At 40.1% G+C, this 14950-nt stretch overlaps 1 protein-coding gene across 1 annotated transcript in view; it reads left to right on the top strand.

The window, feature by feature from the left end:
• PDE3A (phosphodiesterase 3A) overlaps positions 1-12920 on the top strand; it is a 240855-nt gene extending 227935 nt beyond the window's left edge. The window contains exons 11-16 of the mRNA XM_054387102.1: positions 147-260; positions 1729-1928; positions 4137-4340; positions 6293-6448; positions 10527-10767; positions 12673-12920. Of these exons, the coding sequence (XP_054243077.1) occupies positions 147-260; positions 1729-1928; positions 4137-4340; positions 6293-6448; positions 10527-10767; positions 12673-12920 (1163 nt within the window). The remainder of the gene's footprint in view (positions 1-146; positions 261-1728; positions 1929-4136; positions 4341-6292; positions 6449-10526; positions 10768-12672) is intronic.
• Positions 12921-14950: the final 2030 nt, after the last annotated feature.

Below are 14950 nucleotides of genomic sequence, written 5' to 3'. Positions count from 1 at the left end.
TTTCAGCAGTTTTTCATGTTTGTGATAATGTTTGATTTGTCTCTGCTCTGCTGACTGTTTCATGGTACCCACTAGATGGTGCTGATCTCCCTTTGTTGGAAATATTCTTCAGGTTTACTAACAGAGTAATTTGCTTTGTATCAAAGATCACAACCGAATCCATGCAACTGATGTTCTGCATGCTGTTTGGTACCTTACTACTCAGCCCATTCCAGGACTCCCAACTGTGATTAGTGATCATGGGTCAGCAAGCGACTCAGGTATATTTAAGTGTGCGAATGTATATGTCGTCATTTGGAAGGTTTTTGCCATAGAATGCACTGTAGAAAAGCCAACAGCTGAAGATTCTGCATTCAGAAGTACATTGGGTGGGGAAGGCGTTAAACTATGTTTGTGTAGAATCATAGAAGTGTTGAGGTTGGAAGCGACCTTTGAGGTCATCAAGTCCAACATCTCACCCAGAGCTCACAGTCCCACTACTGCTGCTAAGCCGCTGCCACTAAACCACATTCCTCAGCAACACATCCATGGATCCTTTAAATCCTTCCAGGGATGGTGACTCTGCCTGCTGCCTGGGCAGTCTGTTTCAGTGCCTGAGAAACCTTTCTGGGAAGAAATTATTCCTAATACCCAATCTGAACCTCCTCTGGCACAATTTGAGGCCTTTTGTTCTTGTCCTATCACACTGAGAAGAGACTGACCCCCACCTGACTCCAGCTTCCTTTGAGGTAATTCCTTTGAGGGCAATGAGATCTCACCTTACGTAACTTTGAAGAGAATGGAACTAGTCCTTCAAAACCTAATACTTTACATTTTAATATGATTTCTCTCTGGAGGTCCTTTCCAACCTCTAACATTCTGTGATTCTGTGGTTTGAGAATGGGTGAATGCAAACCATTGTTACCACTTGGTTTTTACAATAACCTTTTTTTTCTAGGAAATCTCTATTAGTAGTGCTTTTCAGCACTGCTCCAGCAGTAGTGTAAACTTCTAAATTCTCAAACCTTGCATTGTTTTGATATTACAAAACCACTGGGGCATGCAAGTAGTGCTATGTACTTGCCACTGCTTGGCTCTCGTTAAGTGTTCCTTTGCCTCTCCTCACTGTCTCCAAAGGAAGAGGCTTTTTACCATTTTGCAACTAGTTACACTGTAGCAACTATAGGACCTGTCTGTATTTTGTGAGTTCTGAGGGATTTATTGGAAAATCAGGATTTTGTTCTGCAAAAACCACTTCCATTTTTGCCTTCTTTTTTTATGATTGTGATTGTGTGGCACATACATATAAATTGTGAAACTCTTCAGGATGTTTTGGTGGGGTAGGAAATGCTTTTATTCCTGAAAATTTTTGTTATTGAGAGTTGGTGGAGACTTTGTAAGTGAGGTGAAATGGGTGGAATAAAAGAGTTTGGGGGCTTTTTGGTGTTTGTTATTTGAAAGACGTTGCTCAGGTAAGTGTAAGATACACTCAAGCAGATTAAATAAGCAAAGGATTTCCCTCAGTATTCCCCTCTGACAGACATGGTCAAGGTGCTTCAAGAAGAGACTGTTAAGAGGATTATCAGCACATATCCAAATCTAGACCTCTGGATTGGAAAGTGTGCATCAAGTGTTTAGTCTTATGTATCATAAATGTACTCCTTTTCCTGCTTTGTTGTTTCTATCTGTTTCAGTAAGTCACTGAAAAACTGGTAAGGATTTGTTGTTTATTTCTTTATTTCTACTCAGATTCTGACAGTGGAATCACTCATGGCCATATGGGTTATGTATTTTCAAAGACATACACACCTACAGATGACAGCTATGGATGCCTGGCTGGCAACATCCCTGCTCTTGAATTGATGGCTCTTTATGTAGCTGCAGCCATGCATGATTATGATCATCCAGGAAGGACCAATGCCTTTTTGGTAGCAACGAGTGCTCCTCAGGTAAATAAATCTCAAGCAGTGTTGTTGTTGAAGTTTGGAGGGTTCTTAGTAACATCCTTGCCTGTGGCTTCTATTAAGCACAAGACTACTAAATATTTTGAAGCAGCTGATCAAAGTGACAGAAGTAATCACTTCTCTTGGGTATTACCAGTAAGAGTCTTCGTACACACTCTCACCACCCTCACTAGCCCTGTTAAGAAAGGTACTGATAAAATGCCTCTGAGCTAATGCTCTGCTGACTGATAGGGGATTTGTAATTGTAAAATAAAGGAAAATTATTTCACTGTTATCCACAAAATAATCAAAATAAAATTAAAAAAATCTACCTGTAGAGTTGACAGATACAAGTTAGTTTGTGCACGGTCATAACATGTTCTCTGTTGTTCCTATAGAATATGAGCAGTTGCAGTGCTTTATGAATGTATTTTTATACTATGCATCTATCAGGACAGGGGAGTGTATGTAAAATTAGCTCAGATTTATAAATGAGGAATTGAGGCTTACCTAAGAAGTTGCTGCCAAAGCTGGAAGTTGAATTCAGCAATTCTGAGTCACCATTTATTGGCTTAATTATCATTCCTTGCTCTACATAGCTGACCTGTCTAGCTTCAGCATACTGGGCTGGAAAATATCTCAATGGATAAGGAGAGGGGAAAAAAAGATAACTTAATAGTGAGAAGTTGGGTAGAGGTACAGAAATTCTAGATTTACTCCCCAGCTTGGATACAGACTTCCTTTCTCATCAAGAGCAAGTTGCCTGCACTTACTCCCTATTAGTTCTCTAATACTTCTCAGCCTTGCAACATCTTTGTGTGATCAAGAACCTTGAAACTCTGGCCAGGTATAGAGATTGATAGAAGATGTAAGCTAGCCTTAAATCTGCTTTTAGGAAATGAGTGCTATAGCTATAGATTTGAAAAATCAATGGGGAAAAGTTAAATAATTAGCCTTAATGGAATTTCCCTAGTTTGAAAATAAATTATTGAGAAAAATTCAAATTCTTCTTGGCTTTTTTGGGAGGTACGTGTTTGTTGTTTGGGATTTTTTTTTAATCTGTTACCACTTGAAATTTGTAGAACTTTTGTTTGGCATCTATTTTTTTTCTTCTTTTTCATGACAAGCAGTATCAGCTTCCAGTAAGGATAAAAATCTACCCTCAAGTGGTAGATCTGGGTAGCAGAATGTATCTATGTCAAATGTTATGCTCACTGTGCAGTTAGGCATAATGAGCCTGAATGCATTCTTGTGTGATCTGCTCTAGGTGATCCTGCTCTGGCAGCAGGGTTGGACTAGATGATCCGTCAAGGTCCCTTTCCACCTCTAACATTCTGTGATTCTGTGTGATTCTGTGAAAATAAAGTCATTTCAGCAATCTGTTCTCTGGGGCAAAGAAGAGATTCTATTCTTTAGGATAGAGATAATTTTTTTTCATCTCTAGGTGACAGAAAAATATAAATGAAGTGAAAAGCCACTGGAACATATGTGTGTACGCTTGTGTAAAAGTTACCAAACCTATTTCCTAAAGCTTTTCTTTCTATAAACTAAATCGTCAAAAGACAAAATGTTTCTGAAGTGGAGAGATTTCCTGGGTGGTTGTTCCCTGTAGCCCATTTTGTAGATCTTTCTTTTGCTTCTGAATGGAATTGCCATCACTGTGAGAGTTATACATCTTGTTTAGGTAAATATTTAACCAATTTTGGATTTTAACACTGAGAAATCTGTCAGGCTTGAGTATGTGTTGTTAGATTGCAAACTAGAATTTTACCTGTTTCTGTGTTTGGAATCAGTCCAACATGGATAGAACAGCCAGGTACAAACACCAAAGACAAGAATCTCTGTTAAGAGAGATGAGTTCTGAGAAACAGGGAAGCAGCACACCTGTATTATGTTAGTCATGAATTTATGGCCTGAAACAGAACAATCTATTGTCATATGATGCAGTTCAGTCAGTAGCAAAGACCCTTGAGCATGAAAGACCCTGATTTTTCAAATCATTCTTGCACTAAATTTTCATCACCACAATATAAGCGTCTGCTATTAGTCCTGCCAAAATCACCTCTTCAAACCTTGACAAGCTCTTTAAAAAAGCAAGCCCAAATCAATCAAACCTGAACCTCCCTTATGCTTCATCCCCATGTCACTCTTCTTTCTGCATTGCAGTGTTTCTTTTGCTTAGAGGTTTTTCAGCTGCCCACATTGCTTTCACAGGCAGTGCTGTACAACGACCGCTCTGTCCTGGAGAACCACCACGCTGCTGCTGCCTGGAACCTCTTCATGTCAAGGCCAGAGTACAACTTCCTGGTCAACCTTGACCACGTGGAGTTCAAGCATTTCCGCTTCCTCGTCATTGAGGCAATTTTGGCTACTGACCTGAAGAAACACTTTGATTTTGTTGCCAAATTCAATGCCAAGGTAAGAATATTTGTTCAGGTTTCTGGTGGATGGTGTGGGGCTTGGTAGTGCCACAGAGAAGGGCTAGAAAGGCTGCTGTATCACCCTTTCTTCTGAAGGTTATTTTGGCTGCTATTCTGTTGTATATTAATCTGGCTCTTCTGTTTTTTGCTTACTTAAATATAGTGGCACAGCTTCTTTTCTTATATAGGTTCAGGGGTGTTTTTGGAAAATGATTTAAGGCTAAAGATATTATGGACAACTTGAATGTAAATCCCACTTACATCCTGCTTTTCAACATTTTTTTTCTTGTTCACTGACATCTTAGACCTATTAGCAAAGGTCCCTCAGTTCAAGAAGGACAGGGAACTGCTTGAAAGAGTCCAGCACAGAGCTAAAAAGATGATGAAGGGAGTGGAACATCTCCCTTCTGAGGAAAGGCTGAGGGAGCTGGGGCTCTTTAGCTTGGAGAAGAGAACACTGAGGGGTGACCTCATTCATGTTTATAAAGATGTGAAGGGCAGTGTCAGGAAGATAGAGCCAGGCTCTGCTCAGGGATGTCCAATGATAGGACAAGGGGCAATGGGTGCAAGCTGGAGCAGAGGAGGTTCCACATGGCCATAAGGAGAAACTTTTTCACTGTGAGGGTGACAAAACACTGGAGCAGGCTGCCCAGAGAGGTTGTGGAGTCTCTTTCTCTGGAGACATTCCAAACCTGCCTGAATGTGTTCCTGTGTTACTCTAGGTGCTCCTGCTCTGGCATGGGGGTTGGATTGGATGATCTTTCAAGGTCACTTTCAACCCCTAATGTTCTGTGATTCTGTGATCTCCAGGGATGGGGCCTCAACAACTTGGGCAACATGTTCCAGTGTTCCACCACCCTTATGGTGAAGAACTTGTTCATAACATCCAATCTGAATCTCCTCTTCTCTAATTTCAAACCATTGCCCCTCATCCTATCACTGTAGGCCTTTGGAAACAGTCCCTCTGCAACCTTCTTGTAGCCCCCTTCAGGTACTGGAAGGCTGCTATTAGGTCTTCCCAGAGTCTTCTCTTCTCCAAGCTGAACAACCCCAGTTCTCTCAGCCTGTCCTTGTAGCAGAGGTGTTCCAGGTCCCTGATCACTTTCATGGCCCTCCTCTGGACCTGCTCCATCAGGTTTATGTCCTTCCTGTGTTGGGGGCTCTGGATCAGGACACAGTACTGATCCAGGTGAGGTCTTACCAGAGCAAAGTGGCAGAATCACCTCTCTTGACCTGCTGGCCACGCTTCTTTTGGTGCAGCCCAGGACGCCATTGGCCTTCTGCTCTGCAAGTGCCCATTGTTGGCTCATGTCCAGCTTCTCATCCATCAGCACTCTCAAATCCTTTTCCGCGGGGCTGCTTTCTATCACCTCATACCCCAGCCTGTACTGATAATGAGGATCATTCCAATCTAGGTGAAGAACTGTGCACTTGGTCTAATTGAACCTCATGAGGCTCACCTCTGGCCCTCCTCTGCAGCTTGTCCAGGTCCTTCTGGATGACATTCTGACCCTTTAGCATATCGTCAGCACCACTCAGCTTGGTGGCATCTGCAAACTTTCTGAGGGTCCACTGGATCCCACTGTGTATATCATTGATAAAAATATTAAATAGTATGGGTCTCAGTATGGACCCTTGAGGGGCACCAACTTGAAACTAATCTCCACCAATTTTCCTAACAAATGCTTTCAGGCACATCATTTGCTAAATATTGATTTATCATAATTTACCTCATTGGTCACTTTTTTTCACTTGTTTTGTTTTGTTTTGTTTTACATATTACTGTACAGCTTATTGTAAATTCCAGCCTTGGGTTAGGTCACCTGCTTACCCTTGTGATTTTGTTAAATAGCTAAATATCCTGTAAGATGCTGAAGGACAGAGCTTCCTCTTTGAATGCATTCTTTTAGTCAGGATTACTATCACGGTTTTCTTTTTTCTGTCTTTCAGGTGAATGATGATGTTGGAATTGACTGGACTAATGAGAACGACCGCTTGCTGGTTTGCCAAATGTGCATAAAACTGGCTGACATAAATGGGCCTGCAAAATGCAAAGATTTGCATCTGCAGTGGACAGAAGGCATTGTCAATGAGTTTTATGAACAGGTAAATAATTTCATGTCCAAAGTGGTATCTGCTGGTTGTATGTCTTGCGTTAACCAGTCCTGCAGCATCCTAGTGCTGGTAATGAATGAAAGTCACAGAAAAGAGGGGTGAAAGGGATGGCTGGTTACGCTAGTCCATCCTTTAGCTGGATCAGTGACAGTCCGTTTGTCACTGAAGCTTCTGATGTGTCCTTAAAGACATCTAATGATGGGATTTCTACAGGCTTAACTGTTCCAGTCTGGCACTGTTCTTACAGTGGTTGTGGCAAAAATCTTTTGCTTTCCTTCTTTCTTTTTTTCCTTTCTTTCTTCTGTTGGAAGTCATCATTTCTCTCTTTCAGTTTTCTTTAGTGCAAGCTATCTTTTCTTACTTTCATATTTTCTTTTCAGATATTAAGTGGTTCTCATTACTCCCTTCTGCAGTCACTCTAGAGGGACTAGCTTCTCTGTGGGCCACACCTCTGTTCACACATGCAGAATCTTATTGTTACAGCCATGTGCAGCGCATAGACTTTTAGTTTATCACAGACTGACCATACCTGCTCCCTACCCATGGATCCTGACTCATACTTAATTTTTAAGACAGCACTTTCAGCTTTCAGAAGGTTGTCAATACAACTGTACAAATTATGCAAGGCTTAGCTGATGGTAGCACGTAGAAGGAGGACAGCCACAGATTCATTTACAAAGAACTAGGAGTACAGCTGGGCACTAGTCCTCTACTGCCAGGTGTAAGGGAGCCTTTAATTGAACCTTTTCTCGTTATAACCTTCTGAGTACAAGAAACAGGACTTTTCCCACACAATTCCTCTGTTTCCTGAGTGGGAACATATTCTGAATGTGCTGGTTAGAGTAAACTCCACATATCCTGGGGTTTTTTTTGAGAGGGAGCAAGAGAGCTAAACCACTGAACCAGACACCCCACAGACGTCTCAGGGAGGCTGTGCAGTAACTCGAAGTCACAGTCTAATCCTTTTTAAAGCCTTTTCATCGTCCCTTAAATTTACTTACAGGTTTGGAGAAAAAAAAAAACAAACCCACAGGATTTCCCTCTGCAGCTGCCTTCTGGAGTATGTAAAGAAATAGGAAAAGGGACAAAATTCAGACACTGACTTGCAGCTCCTTCATTTATTTCAAATTTCCTGAGGAAAAGAAAGAACAGCAACTTTTAAATATATTTCATATATAGTTGGTTCCGTTTCTTTTTCTTTTTTTGTGTTTATTAAAGAGAGTGAGTCCCATGATGACAGCAATCAACCTTCATTTCCCATGTTATTCTCCGTATTTGTTTTCATTACAACTCTCCCAACAAATAGTATTTAATTCTGGTGATGATCATAGCTTGTGTAGACAAAACCTGTTAATGAGGTCTATGATATGACTCTCCTTTGATCCAACATAATTAATGTCAGAGGGCACTAATTGCTCCAGTGCATTAATATCATCGAACTGTGTTGGATTGTGAGCTCTGAATCAAGCTCGGGAGGAACATTTGTGGGAGGATACTGTCTTAGAAATCTGGGTAATTTTCCATCATTCAGAAAGGTGTGCTGCTAATGTTTTCATGCTCTTGGAAGCTGCTGCAAAGGACTTTTGGAGATTATCTTTCTTACAATCCTGTAATTAAAAATAAAAATAGAGATTTATCTTCTCTGCAAGATTTGATTCAGAGTAATACATCTGTTATGTTTGTTAGTGGCATTCCTTTTGGCATTGAGATTGTGGGCAAGTGTATTGGCACTCTTGGCCAATACACTCTTGACCAAGAGGTCAGGGGATATTAATATTAAGATATTAGAGGTTTGGGAGATTGATTTTGATTTAATAGAAGACCTGTGTTCGCTCTACTGAGAAATAGTGTGCCCTAGTGGATTTCCTGGTTTGTTGGTTTTTTGCATGGCATGAATTGCCATGCTGACAGGATACTGATGGAATTGAAAACAGGTAGTGTTTTCTTCCTAGGACTTGCTTTTGACATTAAGGAGGACAAGCTAGATTCTCAGTGATTAACCTAGGTTATAACAAATCTGATTTTCTGCTATGAGACATCTATCAATCCGTTTTCACCTTGCTTTTGATTTTTCTTTTTTTTCTGAGAGGGGGGAAAAAATCTTTATTTTCTTACTTCTAAAAAGGAGAATTTTATGGAAGCTTGATTTTCCCTAGAATTATTATCAAAAAGCATACATATTTCAACCTGTGAAAATAATGAAATCTTTCTTGAATTTCACTTAATAAACTCCAATTCCTTTGAAGAATTTAACTCCATTATAAATAAATAAATGCTAAAAATCCCTTATTAAAACTGTGCTGCATAGAAACATTCAAAATCCTGTGTCATACAAAAGAAACATTGCAATATGTTTCTTTTTCTTCTCTCCACATCTCAGCATACTTATTTGAAGGCAGGTTAGACATATTAAAAGGAATCAAGAAACACAGTTCAAAGTGTTTCATATGATAAATCATGTTGTAATGGAACCTGAAAAAAGAACTTGTAAACATTCTTCCTGCTATTGACAGCTCACAACCAGGCAATCTCAGATGAGTTAGTGTAAAGAGCAAGCTCTTTCCAATTTCCTTGTTATTTCAACATGTTTTGTTAACATTAATATTTTACGTTTAATAGTTGAATATAACATTTCAGGGTAGGTTATAATTAAAAGTAACAAAACAAAGCACAAGGAAATAACCATTTGTAGTACATTTAACTTTCGTTCTTGGTCCTCCCTGATACCAACAGGATGGTGACCAGATACAGTCCATGACTTTTGCAAAATTTAGATTACAGGAAGATCACAGAATGTTAGGGCGTGGAAGGGACCTCAAAAGGTAGTCCAAGACCCCTGCCAGAGCAGGATGACCTAGAGCAGGTCACACAAGAATGCACCCAGGCAGATTTAGGATGTCTTCTGTCACCCTCACATGGAAAAAGTTTTTCCTTATGTTCGCATGGAACCTCCTATGCTCCAGCTTGCACCCACTGCCCCTTGTCCTATCACTGGACATCACTGAGAAGAGCCTGGCTCCATCCTACTGACACTCACCCTTCACAACCTTATAAACATGAATGAGGTCAGCCCTGGGTCTCCTCCAAGCTAAAGAGCCCCAGCTCCCTCAGCCTTTCCTCAGAAGGAAGATGTTCCACTCCCATATATATTTCGGCAATCCTTAAATTTGGGCAATAACGGATTTGAAAAATATCCATCCAAATTCTAATCTTTATTCTCAAATATAGATCTGTGTATTATATTAAAACATTAATTTGCGTATCAGGCTTTGTTAGGGAGATTACCATCCAGTCTTTACATATCAGCTGAAAGCTCATTGATATCACCAGAATCTTCGGTGTGATAAGAATGAAGTGAGGATATCAGACTTGGGTCTGCAAGGAAGTTTTACCTTCTTTTATATCATGAGAGGAGGAAGAAAAAAGTCATCCTATACCTCCACTGTTAACTTCTTTCCCCAAGAAAAGCCGGTAAAAAGTTTTATGGGAAAGATTTGCTGCTTCTGAGTAACCCCAGATTTCATAAGGATCATTCTAGTAGTTCTAGGATACAAGTACTTACAACCCAAAGCTAGTAAGACTTCTCCATACTATATACAGTGAGGAGAAAATTAATCAGGAAATTAGTTCAATGAGGTAACCCTTGCCTGTTAGAAGTATAGTCTGGTTCCCTGCAAACAGGTGGCTGACTGCAAGCTTGTTTTGAGCTAACAATGAATTTCTGTAAATAATGTGGAAGTGAAGGAGAGGTAAGAGGAGGAGGGGGGAAAGGAATAATTTTCAGATTTTCACACAGTGTTAAGTACAGGACAAGAAGAGTGGACATCATTTTGCATGAACACCCTTGTTAAATCCACTATCAGTAGTGGGTGCTCTCAGAAGAAAAGAGCTGTAACTTTGATTAACCATTTGACGTGATGGCACTGTGGCAATGTCACACTGACATGCTATGGAGGAGGCATTTGAGTTGAATCATTTTTCTTTCAGTTGGTTTGATGTTCATTACTCCTTTTTGTGATGGTTTTGTTTCATTTACTTCAGAGAAGTTACCACTATTTTTCATATCCAGGGTGATGAAGAGGCTAGCCTGGGCTTGCCAATCAGTCCTTTCATGGATCGCTCTGCTCCTCAGCTGGCACACCTCCAGGAATCTTTCATCACTCACATTGTGGGACCACTATGTAACTCCTATGACTCAGCTGGGCTAATGCCAGGGAAATGGATAGAAGATAGTGATGAGTCAGGAGACACTGATGAACACGAAGAGGAAGAAACAGCAGAAATAGAAACTTGTGAAAATGCTGAATCCAGTAAGTTGTTCTCACTTATATTTTTCAACTAAACAAGTTCCATATTGTGACCAAAATTAAGCAGCCACATTATAAAAGCACAGAGACCATGAGCTCAACAGGTTCGATATGAACCTCTCCAGGCTTGCAGTGATTCAGTGCTGTCCTTGGTGAAGCTGGCAGTTAGCCAGTTAACATTGGTAATGAAGACATTCTGTGGTTTAAATTCCTGAATCAGGAACCTAGGACATCTGTTGCTTATACAGAAGTCTTATAGGTCCTTAGAAAGGTATACCTGTGATCAACAAGATCATGGATGGTCTAAACTTTCTCAGTGAAACAAAACAAAAGGTTGAGATCTGAGATGCATAGGTACTAAGAGTTGTGTAAAAAGTGGTGAAGATCTTCTCAATGGAAATGTCTTTTAGGCAGGTGGAAATGTGGTTGTGGCAGAAAACACCTAGATCCTGATAATTTACTAAAGCAGTAGAGGCAAACTTAAGAGTTATAAAACCTTAAGGAGCTAAAAATTGGTTTTGTTATTATACAGGAGCATGTAATTCTCTCGAAGTTCTGATGCATGTATAAGAATTACACAGGCTCAGTCTTTAGTGATTCAGATAAACTTTAACACAACTGCAAGTGCTTGGTAGTGTCTGCAGAACACAGCAGGATATGGAGTCACCCGGGAAACCCAGGAGAAAATGTCCTGCTGCGGCATTGGCAGGGTAGAGGCTTCTTATTAGTGCTAAACCTGAAGGTTTCCTACAGGGAACCAAGGGCTTTCTAATGAAGGATTGAGTTGGATTTCGTCAGTTGCTCAGTGAAAAGCTCTTTGTTTCCAATTCAAAAGCTGCAAGGGCTAAATGTTTTGGATCCTGACACAGGCATACTTTAGGCAACCTGCAAATACTAATCCACGCAAATTTATTTTGTACAAAACATTCCTCTACGTCACCTTCTCTAAAGGAAAAAAAAAATCAGCAGTTCTATTTGAAGGAGCTATTATTTCAGTTCCATGACTACCACTGCCACTGTTAATGACCAGGGAAAATTGTCAAGCTTTGTACTGTTAAGGAGTTAACAGTCTGTGCTGAACAGACTGCATTGGCACAGGAAAGACCTGTGCTTCAAACAGCAAAACACTTGGAACGCAACTCTGTCAGGAGCCATGAGAACTACCAGTGGGAAAAGCATTTTATAGGATAACAGCAGGGAACTGATGCTTCAAAACCAAAGACAAGCAAGCTCTCTGATAATATTTTGCTATGTGACAACTACTTCAGTGGTTAGACTCTATTGCCAAAGAGATTTTGTGCAGAGTCTTTAAGGTCATCTCCACCGTGATGCTGAAGCAATAATCTCTGACTTTGAAATTTCAAACGTAGGGGTGGATTGTCTCCTCTGATTACTAGTACTTGCTTATTCATTACCCTTTTACAGCTCATACAAGAAATAAATGTGAATAAAACAATATCAGGATTTTTTTTTTTTTATAGGGCAATCAGCAGGGATTCATTGTGAATGTGGAGGGGGCACAGAATTTAATGTATATGTAATGGAGTAGGTCAATCATGGTCTTGAAGTACTTGATTTAAAAAAATTACCAGAAAGAGCTCAGCAATGTGTTTTGTATATACTTGTTCAAGCACTAGATGTCTCTGTGAGCTGCATAGTCAGGGACAACCTGAAGCCTATGAAAGAATGAAGCTGGGGCTCAAAATCTGAAGGAACCCAGTTTGCTTTTCAAGACATCTGAAGAGGCAAAGCTTTCTGAATTTGAAGACTGTTAAAGTTTTGTAGGATTTAAAAATCTGTTGGTGCAGTTCCTGTATGTCATATACACCCCAGCTGCTTCCTATACCTTTATTTCCTTTTCCTTCTCTTACAGAAAATAGTACATTAATGTCACATGGTATTTTACAGAAAAGAAGAAGTTCAAGAGGAGAAAAATCTACTGTCAGATCACTCAGCACCTGCTTCAGAACCATAAAATGTGGAAGAAAGTAATTGAAGATGAGGAGAGGTTAGCTGGGACAGAGAAGCAAGGCACGGAGCAATCCACGCTGTACCAATCTTCAGAACAAATCCAGGCCATCAGGGAAGAGGAGGAGGAGAAAGGGAAGCCCAAGAAGGATAAAGAGGAGAACACAACTGTAGAACCAAACCAATGACAATATTTACAGCAGTATTTTAAGACAGATTGACTCGTGCACAAACTCTTTCTCAAGCCAGCACAGCATTTAGACACAACACTGTAGAAGTATGGGATAATGCGCCTACAGCTGTTTAATTTGTTTCTCTTTCCTTTTTATGGTGAGGTACATTGTTTAAACTCCTGTGCTCAAGGAAGCTTTCACACTGCGACACTGGCTTTTACAGACTTTCCTTAAAGAGATTTGGGGTGGGTGGAATTATATAAATATAAATATATATATATATATAGCCAAGGTTATTGGCTATGCACTTCAGCAAAATACATTTAATGATATATTATGGTCACTGTGATATTTACAGATGAGAGTTATCTAAGGAAATGCTGTTTCTAAAGCACATTTGCAATTAACAGTAAGGTACCAGTTAAGTAGCTTTTTCTCTTAATGCTGAGGGTTAAAAGTTCCAAAGCTTTACATGAATGCTGATACATCCTGCCAACATACATGTGTGTGAGGGAGTGTGTGCAAGTGTGAGTGGACGTGATGTAATATAGCAGAGTTGGAATTCTTACTACACTAGATGTAGCACATCTGAATACACAACAACAAACAGAAGCCCAGAAACCATTTTAAAGGAACTTTGCATTCCCCATAGCCCTCCAGGTCACAGTTGGCACTCTAGCTGCATGCAGCAGCCTTTCAGCAGGGGCCATGGTGGCGTGGGCTACTGGCTTGACCCCATCTGGCTGTTCAAGGTCTTCTGCCTTCTCTTTCTCCTTCTCCTCTGCACTTCCCAGACTGCTGGCAAAAGGGATGTGCCAAGCAATTTATTTCCCAAAGGGAGTTACAAGGGACTGTGTGGCATGCTGGTGTGTCCCCCTTGAAGAGGACCTGTCCATCTATATACTTCTGAGTGCGTGAATGCTGCATGGGGCAGTGTGTGCGTTTGGGCAGGAGAGAGCAGAGAGCGAATGTGTGTACGTACGCAGAAACCAGAGACATGCTGTCATCTTCCTCAGCTAACCTTATGCCTCCGTGCATCAGTGGCCAGTTATATCATTTAAGAATGAAGCTAAACTACATCTCTTGAAAGCAAAAGAAAGGGAGTATGGGGGCCATGCCCTTCCTCAGAGCAAAATGCACATGATGCATTAGGAGCAGTGCGGGGGACAGGTGCCAGTGCTGCGTTGGCTGGATACTTGTACACCTCAGCAACCATTCACATGAGCTTCAGAGAACTTGGGTTTCAGTGTGAGATGCTGAATGGGTGTAGTTTGTTGCTGGCATTGTGCTTAGAAGCAGTATGTTTATTCCCACCAATATTGTTTTTCCTTTTTTTTTTTTTTTTAAGAGAAAGGAAAAGATCAGGCCTGTAAGAGCAGAATTTTTTTTTTTGGTTCTGTTTGTTTTCTCTGTTGTTTATGCTGTGAGCCAAATGTCTATTTAAAAGGTTGGATATTCACTTTCCATATTTTATTTCACAATATTATATTTGTCAATGATTACCTATCTAGATGTAAATATGGTAAAAAATTTTATGGGTTCCTGTAGATAATGATATCTTTAAGAAAAAAAAGAAAAGAGAAAAAAAAAGAAGAAAAAAAGTCTTTTGTAAAGCTAATTTTAAAAAAAAAATAAATACAAGACCATTTTTATACAGAGTAGCCATTTCCACACCCAACAAATACAGTCTTGAGTAATTTGTATAGACCCTTCTGGGAAGGCAGTGGTCTACAGGATCAGGGCTTTAAATTATTGATGCTCTTTAGGACTGGCAGCACCAACCAGTAGCACACAATTTAAAGTTTTGTTCCCACAAAAAGAATTATATATATATATATATATATACAAAAAGTTCAGTAACTCTCAAAAATCATTTCACTATGTACATTTTTTATATTTTGATATTTTGCAGCCACTCACCAAGAAGAGGCTTGCTTATGTGAGTAAGAATGCTTGTGAAAGGAAGAGTTTGTAGGAGAAGTCCTTTCTGTATTAAATTTCTGACACTGCATCAATCACTTGTTGCTGTTGTTACACTTTCACCA

The sequence above is a fragment of the Indicator indicator genome, chromosome 14, assembly GCF_027791375.1.
Source record: "Indicator indicator isolate 239-I01 chromosome 14, UM_Iind_1.1, whole genome shotgun sequence".
NCBI classification, from domain to species: domain Eukaryota; kingdom Metazoa; phylum Chordata; class Aves; order Piciformes; family Indicatoridae; genus Indicator; species Indicator indicator.
This window is presented reverse-complemented; position numbering and strand designations above follow the sequence as displayed.